Consider the following 25,861-nt stretch of genomic DNA (forward strand, 5'->3'; position numbering starts at 1 on the left):
CAGTAACCTCCAGCTCTTGGGCTTTAGTGATTCTCCTGCCTCAGCCTCCTGAGAAGCTGGGACTACAGGCGCCCGCCACAACACCCGGCTATTTTGGTTGCAGTTCAGCCGGGGCTGGGTTTGAACCTGCCACCCTTGGTATATGGGACCGGCGCCCTACTTACTGAGCCACAGGCGCCACCCGATTATACAGTAGTTTTATTTTAAATTTTTTTTAAATTTCAGATGAATGCGAAGAGATAAACGTCTAGGTCACAATATTTGAATTTGTTAGGTAGAGTCCTTCTTTTGTAGTTGTGTCCCACACCCCCAAAGAGTGCCATACACCCCCTTCCTTGTGCCTATTAAATGGAAGCGCCCCAAATCCCCCTTCCTGCCCTCTCCCCCTTTTTGTTCCCCCTCCCCCCCAACTTGAAGTGAATTGAGGTTTTCTCCTATGTGGGCATGAATGAGATGGTCTACTGACTTCATATTAGTATTGGGGACATTGGATATTTGCTTTTCCATTCTTGCAATACTTTACCTAGAAGAATGTATTTCAACTCCATGCAGGTTAACACAAAAGATGTAAAGTCACCATCTTTTTTATGGCTGAATAGTATTCCATGGTATATACACAACATGGTTTGTTAATCCATCCCTGGGTTGGTGGGCACTTGTGTTGTTTCCACATCTTGGCGATTGTAAATTGAGCTGTGATAAAAAATCTACTTTAAGTAGCAAATGTCTTTAAGACAAAATGATTTTTTTCCTCCCAGCTTTTGATGAGTCCTGTGCTGACACTGAAGTGCCAGTTGTCACCCCCCAAAGATAGCATCTAGAGGGGCCCCTATCATCTCTGGAGCAGCTGTCAACTGGGAAATGTGGGGCCAGTGTGGGGCTCAGCACCCTGACCTCCACTCCCAGGTCCACCCCAAGAGGAAAACCCATGAGAATCCCTGTGGGGACTGAACTGGAGCTGGTGTGGATATGATGAGGGGACAGGAAGCGAGTCTCCTGAGGCTGAATGGTGGGAAGGGCTTGTACTCACTGGTGGAGGGATGTATGTCCCCAGGGACACTGTGAGAGAACAAATTAGAGAAAAAGGAGTGCTATTTTTTTTTTTTTTTTTTTTTTGTAGAGACAGAGTTTCACTTTATCGCCCTCGGTAGAGTGCCGTGGCGTCACACGGCTCACAGCAACCTCCAACTCCTGGGCTTAGGCGATTCTCATGCCTCAGCCTCCCGAGTAGCTGGGACTACAGGCGCCCGCCACAACGCCCGGCTATTTTTTTTTTTGTTGCAGTTTGGCCGGGGCTGGGTTTGAACCCGCCACCCTCGGCATATGGGGCCGGCGCCCTTACTCACTGAGCCACAGGCGCCGCCCCAGGAGTGCTATTTTTTATAAGAAAAGTTATAAAGGAGAAAATGGAAACAGAAAAACCAAGATGAATTGAGACAACAGAGTGAGATGGGAAAAAGAGCCCAAATTTATCAGTAATTAGAGTGAATATAAATGGATTAAACTCACCAGTTCAAACACACAGGCTGTCATGTTACATAAACAAGATAAATCCACAGTCTAGCCCTGTGCTATTCCCAGAGATATAAGTAAAGGGTAAAGGCAAGAAAAGGCTGAAAGTAAAAGTACAGAAGCAGAAATACCAGGCAGCCAAAGGCGAGCTGAAGTTAAATCAATCTCAGACTCAACAGACTTCGAGACAGGAGACTTTGCTAGGGAAAGATAGGTCACCATTTAATGAGAAAAGGTTCATTTCTCCCAGATGATATACCGGTTCTAAAGGTACAGTCACTTAATAAAATAGCTCAGCATATGTGATGTAAACTTTATTAGAAATAGAGAAACTGATAAATCTATTATCATTTTGGGGAGATTCCAGCCATTTTTTCCAATTAGTGTTGGATTAAGTAGACAAAGAAAAAACCCAGTAAAGATAAGGATGCTCTAAATAGTATAAATAACAAGCTTGATTTAATTGATATAGATAAATTTTGCATCTGACAAGTAGAGGTTGCACATTTATCTCAGGCATATATTCAACACTTATAAAAAGCAATCAATTTAGTGCCAAGTCTCAGGAAAATTAAAAGAATAGTGAGCAGCAGCAGGCATTGCTTCTTGGCCATTGTACTTATAAGTTAGAAATTAATAACCTCCAAATTAAAGTCCTTATTATTTGGAACTAAAAAAAGCCTTTTAAATAATTCATTAGTCGAAGAAGAAATAATAATGGAACTTAAAAAAAAATTGTAGCTGTATTGTAATAATTGTAGTATTTGATAATACTAGTAACTATCAAAACATGGATGCAAACAAATTTATTTTAGAAAAGAAAAAGTTCACAAATTAAGGAGATCAATTTCCAGTGTAAGAAGTTGGAGAAAAGCAAAATCGACCCAAAGAAAGTAGAAGGAAAAAGATAATACAAGTTCAGATATCAGGAAATGGAAACCGTCTCGGTTCTGACCAACTCCTGTTAGGAGGATGTAGGGCCAATGTTACCAGATCTTTCAGCTTTTTATAAGAGAAGTGAAAAATATGTAATTCTGCAAGAAATTTCTGAGTTTAAAAAAGTATGCTGTCTATCAGCTGAATTCAGCTTGTGCACCTGATTTAGCACCTTTGGCACTGGGAGGGATTGTCCTCTTGGGTTTTAACTGGGGGTGACAAAGGTGACTCAGTGGGAGGAGCCCCCCGCCCCCCGCCGTTGCAGCCAGAGTTGCAGACCTGCTGGGCCAGGCCCTGCTCCCTGGGTCCCTGGAGCTGCTTGTGCGGCAGTGTCTCTGTCCTGGGCTGTCTCCTCCTGCAGCTCCTCCTGGGTTAGCATTTGTTTGAAGTCTTTGTGTGGACAAATATTTTCATGACCCTCAGGTACATACCAAAGAGGGGAATTGCTGGGTCACGTGATATAATTCGGGGTTTAAACTTTTGAAGAACCAGCAGACTGTTTTTCAAAGTGTCCTGAACATGCAGGTCAGGGCCAGTCACTCTGCGCAGAACACGCAGAGGTACCCCAGAAGGCGGCTCTGGTTTCTAATTAGCAGGGGCTCATCTCCGTCTGTGTGGGGTCAACAACCACCAACCGTCTGTGCTGGTTTCTGGCTTTCATCTGAGGACTTGATGTTCTCAGGCCCCAGCCCTGTTTGTTTCATCCAGAATTTGGGGGAGGCGGTGAAAGGGGTGTGAACCCTGCCTTTTTTGGCTGGAGACTAATTTCTTTGTTGAATCCAGGCTGAAGTTGATCCCTCATCAGGCAGAAATAATGATTCCTGAGGTTTGGGGGTGAGTAATAAGTTCAAACCTTGTCTGGCTGCAGTGGCTTTTTGTAGCTGTATTTCCAGTACCATATGAATGTCATTTTCACTTACTTTATCTCACAAGGGCCTGGAGAGATGGGAAGAACTCCATTAATAGGTAAGAAATGGGAAGCTGAGAGACAGAATGCTTAGAAAGTGGAGGGGCCAGGATTTGAACCCAAGCCTGTGTGGTGTGGGTGTGGGCTTTTTTCCTGCTGTACTAGCTTCATGTGCTTGCTGAGTCCCTGTGAGGGACAAACTGATGAGTGGACGAAGCAGGGCCAGGAGCTCTAGATGTTTCTGAGTCTTTCCTGTCCTGGCAGAAGCCTTGTGCGAGAGCAGAATGGAAGGTGCTGGTGGGCTGACCGTGCTCCCGTTGGAAGATAAGCGGAGGCTGCTTATGGGAGTGAGAGGGTTGCTCCGTTGCTCATCAGGCAGCATGAAAATTAGCAGCAGCTACACAGGGCTTGTCACTTGATTTCTTGCTCCCCTTCTAGATGACAACACAACATATCCATTTGCACTAGTAATACTGGGCAGCCTCCAAGCACAACCTGGAGGCCCTGTTAGCTGGTGCTTAAGGTGCAAACAGTCAGCTGATCACCTGCAAAGTGTTGCCTGGGGCCTGGGCCAGAGTGGAAATGGCTCTGAGGAGTGAGACCTCGAGGAGCAGATCTTCTTTTATTTTTTTCTTTATGATAGGTTTATTGAAGCATAATTCACATATTTTATGGTTCAGCTGTTTAAAGTGTGCAATTCCATGGTTTTTAATATATTTAATATATCCACCAAGTTGCATAACCACCATCACAGTCAACTTCAGAACATTTTTATCATTCCAAAACCTGTACCCATGAGAAGTTATTTCCCATTTCCCTTCAGGTTTTACTTCTTCCTTTCTATTTTGAATACCTTTGATCTCCTTTGACCCTGTTTCTTTTTACTGTTTACTTAATTATTGTGTTAAGACATTTATAGACTATACTAATAGATCCGACATGTACCCTTGCATTATGCACCATAGGTGTGATCCCACCTTTCACTCTCCCTCGATCTGGTCTCCTCCCTCTCTCCCATCCCCCCTCCTTTATCTTGGGCCATAGTTGTGATCTATTCTTCATATGAAAGTGTGAGTGATTGTAAATTGGTTTCATAATAGTACTGAGTACATTGGATATTTTTTCTTCCATTCTTGAGATACTTTACTAAGTAGGATATGTTCCAGCTCCATCCATATAAATGTAAAAGAGGTAAAGTCTCCATCTTTTTTAAGGCTGCATAATATTCCATGGTATGCATATACCAGAATTTATTAATCCATTCATGGGTCAATGAGCACTTGGGCTTCTTCCATGACTTGGCTATTATGAATTGAGCTGCAATGAACAGTCTGATGCAAATATCTTTGTTATAAAGTGATTTTGGTCTTTTGGATATACAGCTAGTAGAGGAATTGCAGGATCAAGCGGCAGATCTACTTTTAGATCCCTGAGTATTCTCCATACTTCTTTCAGAAAGGGACATATTAGCTTGCACTCCCACCAGCAGTGCAGAAGTGTTCCCTTTTCTCCACATCCACGCCAACATCTGTAGTTTTGGGATTTTGTTATGTGAGCCACTCTTACTGGAGTTAGGTGATATCTTAAAGTGGTTTTGATTTGCATTTCTCTGATGATTAAAGATGATGAACATTTTTTCATGTGTCTGTAGGCCATGTGCCTGTCTTCTTCAGAGAAGCTTCCGTTCAAGTCCCTTGCCCACAATGAAATGGGATCATTTGTTCTTTTTTTCTTAATAAGTTTGAGTTCTCTGTGGATTCTGATTATCAAACCTTTGTCAGAAGCATAACCTGCAAATATCCTCTCTCATTCTGAGGGCTTGCTTGCTTTATTTACTGTGTTTTTGGCTTGCAGAAGCTTTTTAGTTTGATCATATCCCACTAATTTTGGTGTTGCTTCAATTGCCCAGGGGTGGGGGGATCCTCCTCATAAAGTATTCTCCCAGGCCAATTTCTTCAAGTGTTCCTCCTGCACTCTCTCCAAGAATCTTTACAGTTTCATGTCTTAAGTTTAAATCTTTTATCCAGTGAGAGTCAATTTTTGTTAATGGTGAAAGATGTGGGTCCAGTTTCAGTCTTCTACAAGTCAACAGCCAGTTCTCCCAGCACCATTGGTTAAATAGAGAATCTTTTCCCCAATTTATATTTTTGATAGGTTTATAAAAGATCAAATGACAGTAAGTGTCTGTGTTCATCTCTTGGTTCTCAATTCTGTTCCATACATCTACCTCTCTATTTTTGTGCCAATACCATACTGTTTTGATCACTATAGATTTATAGTATAGTTTGAAATCTGGTAGTGTGATTCTGCCTGATTTGTTTTTATTTCTGAATAATATCTTGGCTATTCAAGGTTTTTTTCTGGTTCCATATAAAATGAAGTACTATTTTTTCCAGATCCTTAAAGTATGATGGTGGTGCTTTGATAGGGATTGCATTAAATTTGTAAATTGCTTTGGGTAATATGGACATTTTAACAATGTCAATTCTTCCCAGCCATGAGCATGGTATGTTTTTCTTTTCTTTTTTTTTTTTATTAAATCATGTTTTTCCATTTGTTAACATCTTCAGCTATTTTTTGTCTCAGAGTTTCACAATTCTCTTTATAGAGATCTTTCATGTCCTTTGTTAGGTAAATTCCAAGATATTTCATCTTCTTTGGCACAACTGTAAAGGGAATAGTCCTTGACTGTTTTTTTGGCTTGACTATTATTGTTATATATAAAAACTACTGATTTGTGAGTATTTTGTATCCTGAGATGCTACTATAGTCCTTGATCACTTCTAAGAGTTTTGTGGTTGAGTCCCTGAGGTTTTCCAGGTATAAAATCATATCATCTGCAAAGAGTGAAAGTTTGATCTCCTCTGACCCTATTTGTATACCCTTGATCATCTTCTCTTGTCTGATTGTGATGGCTATGACTTCCATTACAATGTTAAAAAGCAGTAGAGACAATGGGCAACCCTGCCAGGTTCCTCATATGAGTGGAAATGTTTTCAATTTTACTCCATTCAATATGATATTGGTTGTGGGTTTGCTATAATGGCCTTTAATCAGTTTTATCAGTTTAAGAGAAGTCCCTTCTATACCTATTAAGTGTTCTGATCACGAAAGGATGCTGGATATTGTCAAAAGCTTTTTCTGCATCTATTGAGAGAATCATCTGGTCTTTGTTTTTTATTTTGTTTATGTGATGTATTATATTTATAGATTTACGTATATTGAACCAACCTTGAGACCCCAGGATAAAACCCACTTGGTCATGGTGTATAATTCGTTTGATGTGTTGCTGGATTCTGTTTGCTAGGATCTTAATAAATATTTTTTCATCTGTGTTCATTAAAGATATTGGTCTATAGTTTTCTTTTCTTGTTGGGTCTTTTCCTGGTTTGGGGATCAGAGTGATATTTGCTTCATAGAATGTGTTGGGAAGTATTCCTTCTTTTTCTATATTTTGGAAAATGTTAAGTAATATAGGTACTAGTTCCCCTTTAAAGGTTTAGTAGAATTCTGATGTGAAGCCATCTGGTACTGGACTCTTCTTTTTAGGGAGATTTTGTATAGTAGATTCTATTTCAGTACTTGATATGGATCTGTTCAGCATTTCCAATTCTTTCTGATGAAGTCTAGGAAGTTGGCATGTTCCCAAGTATTGGTCGATTTCTTTCAGATTTTCATATTTCTGAGAAAAAAGTTTTTTGTAGTATTCATTAAGGATTTTTTTGAATTTCTGAGGTGTCTGTTGTTATTTCGCCTTTGTCATTTCTGATTGATGATACTATGGACTTTAATTTTCTTTTTTAGGTTAGATTGGCCAAAGGTTTATCAATTTTGTTGAATTTTTCATAAAACCAACTTTTTTTTTTTGAGACAGAGCCTCAAGCTGTCACCCTGGGTAGAGTGCCGTGGCATCACAGCTCACAGCCACCTCCAACTCTTGGGCTTAAGCAGTTCTTTTGCCTCAGCCTCCCAAGTAGCTGGGACTACAGCCTCCTGCCACAATGCCTGGCTATATTTTGGTTGAAGCCGTCATTGTTGTTTGGCGGGCCTGGGCTGGATTTGAACCAGCCAGCTCAGGTATATGTGGCTGGCACCTTAGCCACTTGAGCTACAGGCACCAAGCCCCAACTTTTTGATTCATTGATCTTTTGAATAATTCTTTTGTTTTCGATTTCATTTAATTCTGCTTTAATTTTAGTTATTTCTTTTCTTCTGCTGGATTTGAAGTTGGAATGTTCTTCCTTTTCCAGTTGCTTAAGATGTCCCTTTAAGTTATTGACTTTCTCTCTTTCCATTCTCTTGAAGAAGGCTTGCAACACTATAAATTTCCCTCTTAGGATTGCCTTTGCAGTATCCCTCCAATAATTCATGTCTTCATTATTATTTTGTTCCAAAAATTTGGCAATTTCCTTCTTAACCTCATCTGTGACTCAGCTATCATTCAGCATAAGGTTATTTAGTTTCCATGTCTTTGTATGAGTATGCAGATCTCTGTTATTGGTGAGTTCAACTTTTATTGCGTGATGATCTGAGAAAATACAAGGAATGATTTCTATACTTTTATATTTGTTGAGGTTAGACTTGTGATCTAAGATGTGATCAATTTTGGAGGATGTTCCATGGGCTGATGAGAAGAATGTGTGTTCAGTTTTGTTAGGATGAAATGTTCCGTAGATGTCTGTTAAATTCAATTGTTGTGTGGTGAAGTTTAAGTCCAAAATTTGTTTGCTTACTTTCTTATTGGAGGATCTATCCAACACTGCCAAAGGGGTGTTAAAATCTCCAACTGTTATGGTGCTGGAAGATATTAAATTGCTCATGTCTGTTAGGGTCTCTCATAAATTGAAGAGTATTCTGGTTGAGTGCTTAAATGTTAATAATTGACATCTCATCATGTTGAGTGTTTCCCTTAACAAATATGAAGTGACCATCTTTGTCTTTCCTTACTTTTGTTGGTTGGTTTAAAGCCAACAAAAATAAGGAAAGACAAAGATGGTCACTTTAATGTATCTGCAAATAAAATTGCCACCCCTGATTTTTTCTGGTTTTCATTTGCCTGGATTTTAGATGCCCATTCCTTCACTCGGAGTCTGTATTTATCCTTTAAGGTAAGATGAGATTCTTGTATGCAGCAGATATCTGGCCTGAGTTTTTGTATCCAGTCAGCCAACCTGTGCCTCTTGAGAGGACAGTTTAAGCCATTCACATTAATTGAGAGTATTGATAAGCCTGGTAGTATTTTGGGTGTCAAGTTTTTTGAAAGTCCAGTGGACATTTTGTATCTTTTCACCACTGTGGAAATTGGTTTTTGATCAAGAATTTCAGAGTGCGTTTACTATGGTGATAGAGCATTGTGCTGGTCATTATGGAGGATAGGTCTGAGGATATCCTGAAGAGCTGTTTTGGTTATGGCAAATTTCTTCAATGTGTGTATGTCATTAAAGTATTTAACTTCTCCATCATAAATGAAGCTCAATTTAGGTGGATACAGGATCTTGGGCTGAAAGTTGTTTTGTTTTAGGAGATTGAAGGTCAATGACCATCCTCTTCTGGCTTGAAAAGTTTCAGCAGTAAGATCTGCAGTCATTCTAATATTCTTCCCTTGTAGGTTATGATTTTCTTATGTCTGGCTGCTTGCAGGATTTTCTCCTTCATATTAACTTTGGCAAAGTTGATTACAATGTGTCTAGAAGGTGCTTTATTTGGGTTGAGTCGTGCTGGGGTTCTGAAACTGTCTGCCATCTGGATTTCAGAATCTCTTGCTGTGCTTGGGAAGTTCTCCTCAATTATCTCTTAGAGTAGAGTATCTGTGCCTCTTGGACCATCCTCTTCTCCTTCAGGGATTCCTATGAGGTGAATATTTGCTCTTTTGGAGTGGTCCCATAATTCTCTCAGGGAATTATCCATTTTTGCTCTCCACTTCTCTTTCTCTTTGAGCATTTGGGAGTGTTCAAAAGCTCTGTCTTCAATGTCAGAGATCCTTTCTTCTGCCTGCTCCATTCTGTTACTGAGGGATTAGTAACAGATCTCAGATCTTTGAGGGCTGCAAGTTCTTACCTCAATGTGTCAAAATCTTTGGTGATTTTGTCTTTGAATACATTGAATTCTTGAGACAACTTTTGAATTGCTCCTTGAATTTCTAATTCCATCTTTACCTCCATTCTGTTAATCTTATTTGCAATCCAAATTCTGAATTCGATTTCTGACATCTCAGCCATTGTTTTACGAACGTGATCTTCTGCTGTGTCTCCTTTGTCATTCCTTGGGGGAGTTGATCTACTCTGATTATTCATGTTGCCAGAGTTTTTCTGCTGATTCCGCCCCATGATTATTTTTCACCATTTCGCTAGAGAAGCTGGCAAGGTGAAATTGAATTGAGGGCTCCTGGAGTTGTAATTAACCAGCCCTTTACCAAAGAACTGGGACTGGTGATTGTGGCTTTTCCCTTAGAGCCTTAGAAAAGTCCCATTCAGAACTACTTCCTGAAACTCTGGGCGCCTGCTTTGTGTGGTGGGGCTAGCTAGCGCTGACTGGTATTCAGCTAGTCTCTTTTCAATCCTAGTGAATCAGTGGCTTTGGGCTGAAATCTCAGCTGTGGAGATATATAAGAAACTAAGACACCCCACCCCCCTACAGGCTACAACTGGAAGGGGAGAATCCCACATTCCCACAACTCAACCAGAGTACAACCTTGGTGGATCCCCAGGTGATCAGCCCAGGTCAAGAGTTCCAAACCAGTTGTCCCAGTTGACACAAAGACACAAACACCGATCAGGTGGGAGAGTTCAAAAGGTCTTCAGCATCTAGGCAGCAGGGGTCCACTGGCAACTCAATTTGACCCCAGTGGGAGGGACCACCACTGTCAGGGGCAGCGCTGCCACTGTCGGGGTGGTGCTGTGTGCAGGTTGCAGGAGGCAGCGGGGAGCTGGAGGGGCATTGACACCAGTCACAAGGGTCACAGGATCTGGGCAGGGAACCAGAGGGCAGAGCCACTGACCCCACCTCTGCCACAGGAGCTGAGCAGAAAGCCGGAGGGCAGAGTTGCTGGCCTTCGGGCCTCAGGGGTTGCAGGAGACAGGCAGGAATGTCTGGGCATAGTCCACAGGTCACAGGAGCCAGATGGGGAGCTGGAGGGCAGAGTTGCCAGCCACAGGCCACAGGTTGCAGGACCCAGGCAGGAGTTGCTGGCTGTGGGCTGTGGGTCACAGGAGCTGGGTGGGAGTCACCAGTCACTGGCTGCAGGTTGCAGGAGCCTGGCGGGGAGCTAAGCCACTCTCTACGGGCTGCCACGCTGGGGAGCTGGTGGGCCACAGTCCCTGGTGGTGGGACCCGAGCTATGCTCTTTCCAACACAGGGTAAGTCTCCCTCCTGTTGTGACTCCCTGCCTCTATTAAAGTTATAGTTTCAGCTCAACTGTCCCACAGCTCATGAGGTGCTCTGCCCTAGCAAAAATCTGCCAAACGATCAGGATTTTGCAGGGGCTAGTTTTCCAGACTGCTGGGGGTGGGGGTGGGGGCAGGGGCGAGGGTGGATTGGGAGTTCAGGAAGGTAGGGAGAATATTAGATCAACTTTTGGCCCAGGCAAGAGACTGCCTGGGCTTGTAGTGGTATCTCTCCATGGAGGGAGTCCCGGCCCTCAGTTGTTCTCCCTTTTGGTGAAATAAAAGGTCCTCTGTTCTCTACTTGCCTCAAACTGCTCTTCTGGGTTGGGGAGAAGGATTCCCATCCTCTTTGAGAGTTTTGTACCTGAAATTTATTTCCTTGGGGTCCCAGCTTGTTGCAGCAGGGGGGATGTAAACCTATTGATCCTCTCTCTCAGTTCAGCTCCTGATCTTCCGCTTAATTGGGTTATTTCTGGCCATTATTTCTCCCTCTGGATGGGAGCCTCTACCAAAAGCTGGCTTCAGTTGGCCATCTTGCCTCCCTCTTCCCTATTTTGTTTATCTTTAATCTTTGTTATTTTCTCTCTTCTGTTAGCTTTGGGTTTAGTTTGCTTTTTTTCTTCTAATTCCTTAAGGTGTAAAGCTAGCTTATTGATTTGAGATCTTTCTTATTTTTTAGCATTGAAATTTATAGCTATAAATTTCTCTCTGATTGTTGCTTTTGCATATCCTGTGTGTTTTAGGTATGTTTGGTTTCGTTTTTATTTATCTCAAGATATTTTCTCATTTATCTTGTGATTTCTCCTCTGACCCAGTAGTTATTTAAGAGTGTATTATTTAACTTCCACGTATGCATGGATTTTAGTTTTTCTTCTATTGTTGATTTCTAGTTTTATTTCATTGTGGTTGGAGAAGACACTTTGTTTGATTTCAGTTTTTTAAATTTACTGATACTTGTTTTGTGACCTAACATATGGTCTATCTTGAAAAATGATCCATTGTATATGATAAGAATATATATTCTGCTGTTGTTTGGTAGAGTGTTATATACGTTTGTTAGGTCTAGTTGGTTTATAGTGTTGTCCAAGTCCTCTATTTCATTATTGATCTTCTGGCTGATTGTTTCATATATTTTTAAAAGTGAAGTATTGAAGTTCCCAGATATTATTTTAGAATTGTCTATTTCTGTCTTCAATTCTGTCAGTCTTTCCTTCATATATATATTTTTTTCTCTTAGCACTTTTTTTATTAGATCATAACCGTGTACATTAATGTATTTATGGGGTACAATGTGCGATTTTATGTACTATTTGGAATGATTACATCAAGCTGTTTAACATAGCCTTCACTCACTAACTTAATTATTGTGTTAAGACATTTATACTCTACTCTTAATAGATTTGATGTGTACCCTTGCAATAGCACCATAGGCGAGGTTCCCCCTGATTACCCTCCCTCCACCTGGCCTACCTCCTCCATCCCCCTCCTCTTCCCTCCTTCATCCTGGGCTATAGTTGTGTTTTATCTTTTGTATGAAAGTGTGGGTGATTATGTATTGGTTTCATAATAGTACGGAGTACATTGGATACTTTCTTCTTCCATTCTTGAGATACTTTACTAAGAAGAATATGTTAACTGTTGTTAAGTGCAATATGTTTATAATTGTTATGTTCTTGATGAATAGGCCCTTCATCAATATAATACCCTTCTTTGTTGTATAATTTTTTGACTTAAAGTCTATTTTGCCTGATATTAGCACAGCCATTCCAGATCTCTCTGGTTACTATATTTTATATGAAAATTTCCCCATTTTTAAAAACATATTTATGTTTTGGAGTCTAAATTTGGTCTTTTGTAGACAGTGAATAGTTGGTTCATGTCTTTTTTTCTTATTCTGTCAATCTCTGCCTTTTAATTAGAGCATTTAATCCATCTACATTTAAATGAATTACTGATAAGGAAGGACTGGATTCTGCAATTTGCTATTTGTTTTATGCAAATCATGTCATTATTTCTCAATTTCTCAAATATTTCCTTGTTTGTCTTTAATTGTTTTTTTCTAATGTTCTATTTTGATTAATTTCTCATTCAATTTTTTTGTATATTTCAAAGTTATTTTCTTAGTGGTTTCCCTGAAGATTACAGCTATTATCTTAAACATATAACAATCTGGTTTAAATTAATACCAACTTAGTTTCAATAGTTTACAAAAGCTCTTTTCCTATACGGTTCTGTCTTCCTTACCTTTTATAATGTTATTGTCACAAATTACATCTTTATATATGTGTGCCTATCAACATAGATTTATTATTATTGTTTTATGCATTTATCTACTAAATAATATAGAAAAAAGATAGGAGTTATAAACCAAGAATATGAAGTTACCTTTATTCATGTTCTTTGTTTCTTCATATGGCTTTGAGTTATTATCTGGTGTCCTCTTATTTCAACCTGAAGAACTTTCTTTAATATTTCTTGCATGGTAAGCCAACTAGAAAACAACCTAATTGTTTTTGTTTATCTGGAAATATTTTTTTTCTTGTATTTTTTGAAGATAGTTTTGATGATATAAAATTCTTGGTTGACAATATTTTTCTTTTTTTTCAGCACTTTAAATCTGTCATCTGAATGCTTTCTGGCGTCAGTAGTTTCTGATGATAAATCAGCTATTAATGTCATGGAGAATCTTTTGTATATGGCAAGTCACTTTTCTCATTCTGCTTTCAAGACTTCATCTTTGTTTTAGTTTTTTGATGATTATAATGTGCTTTAGTGTATATCTTTTTGAGTTATCAAACTTGAAGTCCTTGAGCTCCTTAGATGTGTAGATTCATGTCTTTCACAAGTTTGGGAAGTATTTGGTTATTATTTCTTCAGATATTCTTTCTGTCCTTTCTTTCTCTCTTGTCTTTCTGGGGCTCCCAATTTTTTATTTTTGTACACTGATGGTATACCATAGGACTCTTAGGCTCTGTGCATTTAAAAAGATTCTTTCCTTCTTTTGCTTCTCAGATAATTATTGATAATTCAAGTTGCTGATTGTTTGTTCTGCCTGCTCTCAAATCTGCTATTGAATCCATTTATCAAATTTTTCATTTTAGTATTACACTGTTTAGCTCTGAATTCTTTTTTGTTTCTTTTTATAATTTCTTTTTCTTTATTGATATTCTCTATTTAGTGATTCATTACTCTATTTTACTTTACTTACTTGCCCATGGTTTCCTTTAGCTATCTGAACATATTTAAGACAATTGATTTAAAATCATTGTCTAGCAAGCCTAATATTTGGGCTTCTTTGGGAACAGTTTGTCATAATTTCTTTTTCCCCCTGCAAATAGACTATACTTTCTTATTTCTTTGCCTGCCTCATTTTTTTTTTTTGGTTGTTGTTGTTGGAAACTGGACATTTTGAATATTGTAACATGAAAACTCTGGAAATTAGATTCTGCCTACTTCCCAGGGTTTATTGCTGCTTGTTGTGGGTTGTTTTTGCTCATTTTATAATGACCTTTCTAAACTATTTTTGTAAAGTCTGTTTTCTTTTATTTATTTATTTATTATTATTTTTTTTTTATTAAATCATAGTTGTGTACATCAATATGATCATGGGGCATCATACACTTGTTTCATAGAATATTTGACACATTTTCATCTCATTAGTTGACATAGCCCTCCTGGCATCATCCTAGTTACTTTGTCAAGACATTTACATTCCACATTTGCCAAGGCTCACATGTACCTTTGTAAGATGCACCACATGTGAGCTGCGGGGCGAGAGACCGGGAGAATCTGAATCTGCTCGCTGTCGACCGGGCTCCCTATGGCTCGGAGCCCCTGCTGGCTCTGAGCTCCAGGCGCTCCCCCGCCCTCACTCTGTGGTCCGGAGACCTGAATGCCTGCCGTGTGGCTGGGCAGGGAACTGGGGATAGCAGAGTCTGTCCGCTGCCCAGCGGTTCTGGGCTCCAGCCGCTCCCTCCCACCCCGCCCCCACTCTGAAGCCTGAAGGCTTGAGCTGCGGCAGTACAACCGGGCGAGAGACTGGGAGAAACTGAATCTGCTCGCTGTCGACCGGGCTCCCTACGGCTCGGAGCCCCCTGCTGGCTCTGAGCTTCAGGCGCTCCCCCGCCCTCACTCTGGGGTCTGGAGACCTGAACACCTGCCGTGTGGCTGGGCAGGGAACTGGGGGTAGCCGAGTCTGTTTAAAGTCTGTTTTCTTTGTTGTGTATGGCTATTGAAGCCTCTTTTCTGCTAGCTTGGTCTTTACTTAGTGATTTGACAGAGATGTTTAAAAATTCCTGTGGCCAGTAGAAAAAACATACTTCCCAGTGTTTATAGATTGGTTCTGTATTGGGACACTCCTTCAGTGCTTAGCTAGGCTGTTTACAACACTTCCCTTCCTACTTGCACAGAACCTAATGCTAAGTCAGAGGTGAAAGCTTTGGGTCTTCTTAGGTCTTTTCTTTTCTGAGAATGCATTTGACCCTAAGCATGTGTGGCCTTTTAGGTTTCATGGGCACTTTCCTAAGACATTATTCCCCCAAGTATCTCCTTCCCCAGCTTCTTCTTTCCCAAGCTTTTAGACCTCTTTTTTGCATGACATGCCTCAATTGTTGTCCTCATACACCAGGTGGCTGTAGTGAATACATTTTCCTTTAAATGCTTTTGACAAGCACCATCTGGGAAACCACTTCGTCCCTGGGGAGGCTCTGAGGCCATTGAAACAAAGGCAGGCCACCAGACAGGTCAAAACATGCAATCACAGTTCTTTGGGAATAAGGTTCATATTTCTCTCTCTGTTAGCAGCAACCTACACTAAGAATGTGGTTCTGCTATCTTCACAGCCACCGCTGAGCTGGGGAATAAGAGGGTAAGCAGATAAATTAAAACACCACAGCACACTTATTGGAATTCAGCAGTTTCTTTCCTCACTAAGCATTCCTTGGTTGTTACTAAGTTGTTAAATTCTGGAGTTCCAAAAAAGTTGATTCTGACAGATTTATTAGCTTATTTGTTCCTTTGGGGAGCTACAGAAATTTTGGAATTTTCTACTTTGTCATTTTGGTGATGTCCTCTCCCTTACCATATGCATCTTAACTTATCAGAATCTACTTCATATTTATATTAACTTTGTTTCAGTGAGATATAGGAGTATTATTCCTATTTAGCTCTACTTCTCCACCCTGCCTCATATTATTATTGCTATACATTTTGTATTAGTTTTCTATTGTGCTGTAACAAATTACCACAAATTTTGTGGCTTAAATAATACAATTTTATTATTTTACAGTTTTGGAAAGGTCTTATTCCCCAAAATGAGTCTCACTGAACTAAAAGCAAGGTATTGGCAGTGCTTTGTTCCTTCTGGAGGCTCTGGGGGAGGATCTGTTTCCTTGCCCTTTCCAGTTTCTGGAGGCCACCTGCATTCCTTGGCTCATGATGCCTGTTCTTCATCTTTCATGCCAACTACATCAGGCCAAGTCCTTCCCAAGAGGCCATCCCTTCAGTTTTCTCTCTTCTGCTTTCCTCTTCTACCTGTGAGGACCCTTGTGATTACATTAGGCCCACAGGCTAATACAGGATAATTTCACTGTCTTTGAATCATCTGATTTACAACTTTAATTTCCCTATCCATGTAACCTTACATATTCATAGATTCTGAGGATTAGGATGTGGATATCTTTGGAGGGCTACAGTTCTATCTACTGCATATGTTATAAATCCATCAATACACTGTTATAACGATTACTTCACATAAGGTCATGTTTAAAGAAGCTGAGAACAGAAAGGAGAGCATGCAAGTACATATTTAAAGTTTGTTATATTGACCTTCTTCTTTACCATTTCTGGTTCTCTTTTTTCATTCTTGTGGATTCAAGATTCCATCTGATGCCATTTTCCTACCATAATATAGTTTTGTTCCTATCTACTTCCTTTGTGATGCTAGTCAAATATGTTGTCTTTCTATATTATAGAGGCCCAAATATATATATATATATTTTTATACACATATATATACACATATATAATTCTATACCATTGCTTTTTAAGTCAGTTAAGGGAATAAAGAAGAAAAAATATGTATTTATGTTTGTTGACATCCTCTCCCTTCATAATTACACAATTACCTTTTTGGTGTTCTTTGGTTTTTGTATATAAATTTAAGTGACTATCTGGGGTCATTGCTATCAGCCTAAAAAACTTCCTTTACTATGTCTCATACAATGGGTCTACTAACAACAAATTCTCTCAGTTTTGTTTATCTGAGACTATATTGCACCTTCATTTTGAAAAATGGTTTTGCTGGATGTGAGATTCTTGGTTGACAGCTTTTTTTCCTTTGATTATGCCATTCTGCTGCCTTCTGGCTTTCAACTGGCAGAAGAAAGAATCTTGGAAATAGATCAATAAATATTATACAATTTGAAGGATGGGAGAAAACATGAAGAAAAATGAACATAGCCTACGTAAAATGTGGGGCACAGTAAAGGCATAAACATATACATCAGGGAGGTAACGTTTCTGGTTCTCTTTTTTAATAAGGGATTAAAGTTCCATTATTTCTTAGGAGAAGTTAGCTAGTAATCCTGTTGGGATTCCCTTCTGTGTGGCAAGTCATTTTTCTCTTGCTGCTTTCAAAATTTTCTCGTCTTTGTCTTTCAGCATTTTTACTATGATGTCCCTGGGTGTGGATCTCTTGGCATTTGTTTTACTTAAAGTTAGTTGAGTTTCTTGGAAACAAACTAATGTTTTTAATCAAATTTATGGAGTTTGTGGTCACTTTTTTTCTTGCTCCTTTCTGTTACTCTCCTCCTTCTGGTACTTCCATCATGTATATGTTTTTGCCCTGATTGTGCCCCACATTTTTCTTAGCCCTGTTCATTTTTCTTCACTCTTTCTCCCTGTCCTTCAAATTACACCATATTTATTGATCTATTTTCAAGATTCTTTCTTTTGCCAGTTGAAAAATACTGGTGTGCCTGTCAGTTCGTGTACTTTTCAACTCCAGAATTTCCATTTGGTTCTTTTTATAATTTCTTTCTCTTTTTTGATATTCTTTATTTGATGAGACAACGTCATCATCTCTCCTTTGCTTATTTAAACATGGTTTCTTTGTTTCTTTGAATATATTTACAATGGCTGTTTTGAAATCTTTGTCAACCTGATGTCCCTGGGCTCCCTCAAAGGCAGCTTCTGTTGTATCTTTTTTTCTCTATCAATGGGTCACACTTTCCTTTTTCTCTGCATGTCTCATTTTGGTTGTTGTTATGTAAAATTGGACATTTTAGGCAATCTGATATAACAAGTATAGACATTAGATTTGTTACATTCTCCTCCTCTACTCTAGGGCTTTTGTTGTTGTCTTTTGCTTATTACTTATTTCTTAAGCTGTGGTTTTAGCAGGCCTCTCTTTGTCTCTTTCCCTGATCTCTCAGTTTTCTGCTTCATTTGGTGTCACACCCAGCTGTCAAGTTTCAGTAATTGATGGATGATTGCTCTATTATTTTTGGTAATATCCTGGGGCATGAACTGCTACGTCGTCTAGCCTAAATTTGGATAGGGCTAGTTTTTGAGATGAGGGATCTTCATGGTCATCTTATTTTTCTGATTTTCTCTAGTAAATTATCTGACCTATGGCTCAGGTTGTTATACCAGCCTCCCCTTAAATATTTACCACCAAAATCTGCACCATTTTTGAGAACTCATTCAGGCCTAAACTTCTCCACATTCTGTTACAAATAAAGTCAATCTTTTGGAGAGAGCTTCAAATCTCTCTACCTAAGGACTGTCTCCCTCACTGGGAAAATTCTCTAGCCACTTCTCCAGGTGTTGGGCAGAGAAGGTAGCCTCTAATCTTTTTGGTTTGCCTCTCCCTGGGATAGAATCTTTTCCCAACAAGCAAGCTAGACTGAGAGTGATTGGGACCCTGAGTATACTCACATTGCTGCATCGAGGACAGAGCTTCTGCCCTGTGAGTTAGGGCTGGGTGGAAGAGGAAGCCCCAGCATGTGAGCCACACTAACCAAGAATTTAACCTTTGTACCTTGAACTTAGAGAGGATGAGAAATGCTGTTGGTCCACCTAACCCAATGAATTAGTGTATCCCATGATTGGGATCTGAGGGAAGGGGGAGCCCCTTTGTTCTTATCTGCACTCCCAGGATGGGACTTCCTTTCCCTTGACTCGGTGAGGACTAGAAGTCAGAGGAGGGAGCTACTAACACCTCAAGTTCCATAGACTCTTGTAGTTCTTACTGGGATTGTTTCTTACCAAGATTTAGTTGATTTTCTTGAATAAATGATGTTTCTTCATTTGCTGTACACCCTTCAGACAATTTCTTCTGGAGATTTTAAATTGTTGTTGATTCTCTCTTAGTTATTTTCAGCAGTTATGGTCGTTTGGTGGGGGATATGTCTGTGGGACTCCTCACACCACTATTCCAGTAGTACAGCTGTTGGGACAGATCATTCTTTACCCTTTTTGGGGTCACAGCAATAAGGAAGGTAGAGGCTCTGTGTCTTTCAGGGTACTTCGAAGTGTAATTGATGCAGATCCAATTCCAAGTCAGCACCCCCAAAATGAAATTTACTGGCACACAGGAGTGAGACAGCAGGCACAGCTGGCTCCAAATAGCTGCCAAGGCTCTGCTTCTCTCTTCCTCCCTCGACTTGGCTTTCCTCTCAGTTTGTCTTACACTGTGAGTGCACTGATCTAAGGAAGGGATGTTTTTTAATCCCAGTGATGAGATCTTATGGGAGACCAGTGTGAGGAAGGGTCCTCCCTGCCCCCCGCCAGCAGGAAGAGGGGTGTTGGTCTGAAAAACCAGCAAATGATACCCACTCACTCCTTTTAAAAAATGTGTATCTGTACTTATGATAGATAAGTACACATATAATTTTGTTTATAATTTATTTTTATGCAATGTAGATCTTGTTGACATGCTCAGAACCCAAACTTCATAAAAATTATCTCTTTGGCTGTACTTTTCATGCAAAAATGAAAGGCCACTTCCTGAAAAACTGAAATAAGTTCAAAGGACACACGTAAAAGAACATGGAAACTAGAATTTTTCCCAAAAGTGAATTTCTTCAAGAAGACTGTGGTCTTTTGATTTATAATAAATTGAAATTACTGAGTGGTCTCTGACATGGCAATTTTTATGTCATTTGGAACATCTAATTGATTTTGACTGTCTGTTTTGATGATAGTGAGGCTGAAAACCCTGACTCATGAAAGTGCAGAATAACAATCTGAGCTCGCCTCTCTTTGGGGGATGAGAGGAGCCTCGCTGGGTTGATGTGCTATTGCCTCCTTTTCTACCAGTGTGAGGTCATCTCTGTCAACGGGTGTTTCCTGGAGGCTGAATGTGGCAGCAAGTTGTGGCCACTGATTCAGGGTCACATGTGGAGGCTGCCTAAGATGTGGGGATCATCCACATTGTCCTGCAGGGTTTCTAGGCAACTCTCACTCTGTCCCTGTCAGCACCGTGACCAGGCTTTGTCCCTCGGCCCAGCTGGGCAGTGGCGTGGCCTCTGGTTCTGGAAACTTTGTGTCTCCCTTTCACCCACATTCTTGTTTCTTCCTGGATGGAGGACACCATTGTTGTCTGGTGTCTTCCATAAAGGGCCTTGATTTACCTCACCCGTGTAGCTAAACCCTTCTATCAGGGAAACCAAGGCTCAAGCTAACTCCTCCCATGAACTTCTCCTGACAGTTTGGCTTCCTCCTCTTTCTCAAAGCCAAAGAACCCCTCTTGGGTTGAGCCCAGTTCACTGAGGCCATCTCTGCAGTGCTGTGGAGTTCTGCCAGTAGAGTTCAAATCCATGCTCCTCTTCCCTATCTGGATAAAACTTCTGGAAGAGGGGCAGCGCCTGTGGCTCAAAGGAGTAGGGTGCTAGCCCCATATGCCAGAGGTGGTGGGTTCAAACACAGCCCTGGCCAAAAACTGCAAAAAAAAAAAAAAAAAAAAAAAAACTTCTGGAAGAGGCTGGGAATTTGACAATATTTGTGTTTTCCATAGCAGTGAGTGTCTCTAGAAGCAGTGACTGCCAGAGTTGGGGGCAGCAAGTGTGAGGTGTCACCTAAATGGCAAGATCTGCACCTTGATATGCATAAGGAACTTATTTGACAGAAGATTGAGTTCTGCAAGATTTCCCTCCAGACTGGTGATGGCAACAGCTTTCAAGCCCTCCGTAAGGGACTCATCCGCTGGAGTTGGCCATACCCCAGACTCTTCTGCTCCAGTCCCTGTACAGTCTGTTTCAGCGTTGCACTCTGATGCGTCCCTGGTTCCCTTTCCCTGGTACCTGCAGCCCAGGCAGCACCTTTCCCCCACACCTGTCTTCCTTCCAGTCATCACCCAGCCTCCTTATCCTGAATAGCATGGCCCATCGTATATCACTCTTGCTTTATGTTTGCTAGAAAATGCCGTGGTCCTTGCTTTATGTTTGCTGGAAAATGCTGTGGTCCTGGTCCAATGACTCTACTTAGAGCCTGCATGGGTTTGTTTCCCTGAGCAAGGCTGGAGGAAAACCCTCCTCCCTGCCTGTGGTCTCATTTGCGATGATGGTGACCAGCAAGGCTCCAGCAGGTGCTATAGATGGCCAGCAGCCAGACTACACCCCTCAGTCAGTTCACCTCCCACTTGTGGGCAACCTTTCACATCTCTCTTACTTCACATCTCCAGCATCTCCTCCCTGTCCTCACCAATGCCTGGTGGCTCCCCTTGTTCATCAGCTGCTGTACCATCTTCTTGCTCTCTTGGTAGCAACCCTCCAGCCCACTGCCAGGGGAGTCACTGTCTCCAATTCCTCCCCTTCCACTCTTCCATAACCCCACTTAGATTGGGCTCCTGTGCACAGCACTCTCCAAAGCCACTGTCTTCAAGGTTAACAATGACTTCCATGCTGCAAAAAACACTGGCCAATCCTCAGCCGTCATCTATGGCACATAACAGACGCCCCCCTGTTGTGGCTTATGAGACAAGACACTCCCTTTCTTGGTCTCTGACCCCACGATAGGAGCTCACTCTAACACTCCTTTGCTGATCCTCCCTGCCCCCGTCCCTGCCCTCTGAGTGTGGTCATGTCCCAGGGCACAGGCCTGTGCTCGTCTCTCTGCCCCCGTCTGGGGGGGTGGAATCTTATTTGTCTTGTTGCTTTCTCTACCACTAAAAGCAATGGCTCCCAGATCTGCGTCTCCAGCAAGACCTTTCTCCTGCACCCTAGACTCGTGTTCCGGCTGCATCCCCACCCCTCAGACCCTAGTGGAAGCGCCAGCTCAGCATGCCTCTCCTTGCACTCCGGTGCTCACCGTCTCTGCCACATCCTCTGCCTCTGGGGCTGGATAATCCTTCCTGCCATTTGCACAGCCAATGTTCTGGAGTTGAGGTTGACCCTCTCTTGCCCTCACACCCCATCTGTTGGCTTTTCTTTCAAAAATCTGTCCTAACCCTGGCCACTCTCAACACCTCTACTTGGGCCAAGGTCCTCTCCTAATGGTTGTAGGCATCTCCTAGGTAGTCCCAGTGTCTCCCTCTCCATCTGTCCTCAGCATAGCAGCAGGGATTTTTTTTTCCTCCAACAGCTTCATTGAGAGATAATTCACATACCATGCAGTTTACCCATTTAAAGTGCATAATTCAGGAGTTTTTAGTATATTCGGAGGGTTATGCAGCCATCATCACAGACAATTGAGAACATCCTCATTTACTCTTTAGACACCCACACTCCTTAGTTATCACCCTCCATTCCTCCATCCCCTTATCAGTGTCAACTGCTAATCTACTTCCTCCTATGGATTTACCTGTTCCGGGCATTTTCTATAATTGAAATCCTACATACACCCCGGGGTCCTTGGTCATGATTCTTTGACACCATCCATCAGACTGTGTCTTCTGCTGGAAATCCAGCATTGGACCCACTTCATTCATTTAGAAGACAATGTCCTTGTAATCTACTAACTCGGAATGATCTGGTCCATCACCTCCTGTATTTCTGACATTCTGCCTTCCCTGCCGTTCTACCCAAACCCCCTGCATGGGCTCTTCCTTCTGCCTGGAAACTGTTTCCTAAAACACCCGTGACTCATTCTTTACCTCATCCAGGTCTTTGCTCATGAGATTGACCCTGACAGCTCTAGTACCCTGCAGGCTGCCCTCCCCTGGCCACGTTGCCTTGGTGCCCCTAGTCCCTACACACAGCATTTCCCTCTCGGCAGTGCCCCCTGTCCTCCACACACCCCGTCTGTAAGGTGCTTCAGCCCCATCTGGGCCGTCTGCTGGAATGGGAGCTCTCAGGAGGAGAGCTGCGCAGGGAGGCTGTGCAGGGCTGGCCGAGGTCCTCTGGGGCAGCCCCTGGAGGGTAGTCAGCCCCTGTCAGTGACTGAGGAGTGAATCCCTGGATCCCTCACAGGGGGAACCAAGACTCAGCTCCACAGAGAGATGGCAAAGGTTTCACCTGCTTCATGTGCCAGAGAACTAGAGCAGTGCCAATTCCCCTGTGGCTTCCTTCAAGCTTAGGAGGCATGTCTGTGATCCCAGAGTAGATGGAACTGCTTCCATTTCTTCCAAGCCACAGACAACCTGGCTATTTCTACACAGCTTCCCAAGTCTCTCTCAGAATGTGTGTTTGGTGTGTGTTTATTGGAGGATGTTCAGGGCTTTTGTTGGGCAGGGGCAGGAGGGGAGGCTGCATGTTCTGGTTAAGTGACTGTCCTTTAACACTCACGAGCATCTTGTACGTTGCCTTGTGGGAAAGGAGGATGTCATGAGCTTGCGGCTGTTTGCTTGCCCTTCCTTTGTGGAACACCTTGCAGCACGAGAAGCACTGGGCCTTTGCATCCTGGAGAATGCAGGGATCAAGGTAAAGTCAGAGGACACAGAAACGCCAGATGCCTCCTTTCTTTTCAGACAAAGCCCGCAGCACAGGGACAAAAAGCCCCTCGTCAGTCTCCATCTTCTTAAACCTCCATGGATGCAAAACTCTTTTGGACATTCTGACTCGGTGACTTTGGTGACCACGTAGGCCAGCAGGGCCCTGTGCTGAGAAGCAGCACGCAACTGACATGATTTGGCTCAAAGTTGTGAAGACTTTCTTCACAGTAATTGAAGGGCATCATCTTAGTTTGGGCTGCCGTGACAAAAGTACTGTAGATTGGCGGCTTAAATATTGATTTTTCATAGTTCTGGCAGCTGAAAATTTGAGATAAAGGGGCTGGTAGATTAGGTGTCTGGCAAGGGCCCACTTTTGGGTTTGTAGGTGACATCTTCCTGCTGTGTCCTGACACGTGGAAGGGGCAAGACCCTCTGGGGTCTTTTTTATAAGGGCACTGATCCCATTCATGAGGCTCCACCCTGGTGACCCAATCATTTCCCAAAGGCCCCACCTCCTAACTGTGTCCCACTGAGGATTAGGTTTCAACATATGAATGGAGGGGGGCAAACATCCAGTCCATAACAAATATCAAAGGGGAAAAGCTTTTAAAAATCCTGTTTATCAGCAATCTCTGACAGCCCGTCCTTGTTCCTAGCTTGAGGGCTTCTGGCTTTCTGTCACTATTCCTTGCTTGGGGGTCTTGTGGCCTTTGTCAGGGCTTAGAGGTTGGGATTTACTGGCAGATATGGTATTTAGACTCCCTATTTGCCCTCATGGGAATGGCTGGAACACTTGGGACTGGTATCACCTTCCCCGAGCACCTGAAGATAATGTCTGCCCTTTGTGTTCTCAGAGGGAAGGAAAGGAGTGTGGTTTCTGGGTTCAGGGTCTAGAGAATTGGAGGGAAGGAAGACCTGAACACAGCTCGAGCTGATGCCCATCTTTGTGCCCAGGGTAGCTCTGCCTCTGAACCAGCAGTTGAGCTGACCTCGAGGCAGAGGGTTGGGCAGAGTGAGGTCAATGTCTCGCAGGATATAGTGAGATCTGGAAGCTGTGGCGGGTCGGGAGACTTTGAGGCTGAGTGTTATTTCAGAGCTGGGACAGTTGGGGTCTCAGAGAGCTTTCCCATCTGCTCAGTGGTAGTTGTACCAGGATCAGGCCAGGGGGAAATGGGTGATAACAGAAGGCTGAGGCCGAAAGGTATGTGAGAAGGGGCTGAGCCAGCTGAGGAGAGTGATCCCTGTCCTGACCCTGGTGAGAACTGCAGGAGCAGTCCCAAGGCAGAGGGGACCTGCCACCAAGAGCTAAGTGGAGTTCACATGGGGACCCAGAAACAGTACCTAATTGGCATGCATTGGTACTGGACCTCACCTTCAGTCTGGATGGAGGCGGTCATTCCATGGTCCTTCCCCTCTCTGTCCTCACTGCCCTTCCCTGACAAAGCTAGGCCTGACCGGCCGGACATTCCTCTGGCCCTGTGTGGGAACGAGGTTGCTGCACTGGCCCCAGACTTTGGTACCTGTCCCTAGGTGTCTGCAGGTGGCTGCTCTGTAGCCTCGGGGCCTCAGCAGTGAGGAGTGTGTGTGTGTTTCTCTCTTTTGTTTTTAATGTTATACATTTTAAGTCCTGTGCCAGTGTGGGTGGGGGGGCAGGCATGATTTGTTTTTGAATGTTCCTGACCTCCCTCCCCCCGCCATTGTTTTGAGACTGTAATAAGGATAGCACTTAACTAAGCAGCTATAATAGGAAACAATTTCATAATCTAGGAAGCTGACATTGATAATCCCATCGGTAGTTAGTCAAGATTGACTGACAAGAAAAACGATTCCTCAGTTGTTTTTTTGTGTACTTGTACACCTGGTGGTAGCCTTTTATTTCAAAATGTGTAGTTATCTGCCTCTCTGCACATTGCTTTTCTTGACGTAGTTGCTGAAAAACAATCCTTACAGTAAAGAGTGGTTATTTTCAGCAGCCTTTAACAATGGAGAACATTTTTAGCTGGTGTCTGAAAGGTACCCATGAGTGCCTGGACAGAGAGTCTCTCGATCATATATAACTCTACAGACTTTCATTTTCCAGACTTGTTAGAAATGCCGTATTTTATGTATTGTTTAGCCCGATGAGACAAAGGATTTGAGCTTTAAACATTCGAACCCTAAAGACATCTTAAAACGTTAAGCAAAGAGATGTAAGAAGGATGTGTACAAACTTCATGGTAGGAATTGGCAGTTTAACAGTTCTTTGTTAAAAAA

The 25,861-nt window shown here is 42.2% G+C and overlaps 1 protein-coding gene across 3 annotated transcripts in view; it reads left to right on the forward strand.

Moving 5' to 3' along the window:
• The window catches only part of ADAMTS2 (ADAM metallopeptidase with thrombospondin type 1 motif 2), a 230,376-nt gene that overhangs the window by 81,767 nt on the left and 122,748 nt on the right, over positions 1-25,861 (forward strand). Inside the window, exon 1 of one of the 3 annotated variants that reach the window (XM_053566965.1) lies at positions 10,624-10,710. The exons of the other annotated variants lie outside the window; for them this stretch is intronic. Coding sequence (XP_053422940.1) covers positions 10,692-10,710 — 19 coding nt within the window. The 5' untranslated portion in view covers positions 10,624-10,691. Of the gene's footprint in view, positions 1-10,623; positions 10,711-25,861 lie in introns of those variants that run through there. 3 annotated transcript variants of the gene reach the window in all.

The sequence above is a fragment of the Nycticebus coucang genome, chromosome 17, assembly GCF_027406575.1.
Source record: "Nycticebus coucang isolate mNycCou1 chromosome 17, mNycCou1.pri, whole genome shotgun sequence".
In the NCBI taxonomy this organism is placed as follows: domain Eukaryota; kingdom Metazoa; phylum Chordata; class Mammalia; order Primates; family Lorisidae; genus Nycticebus; species Nycticebus coucang.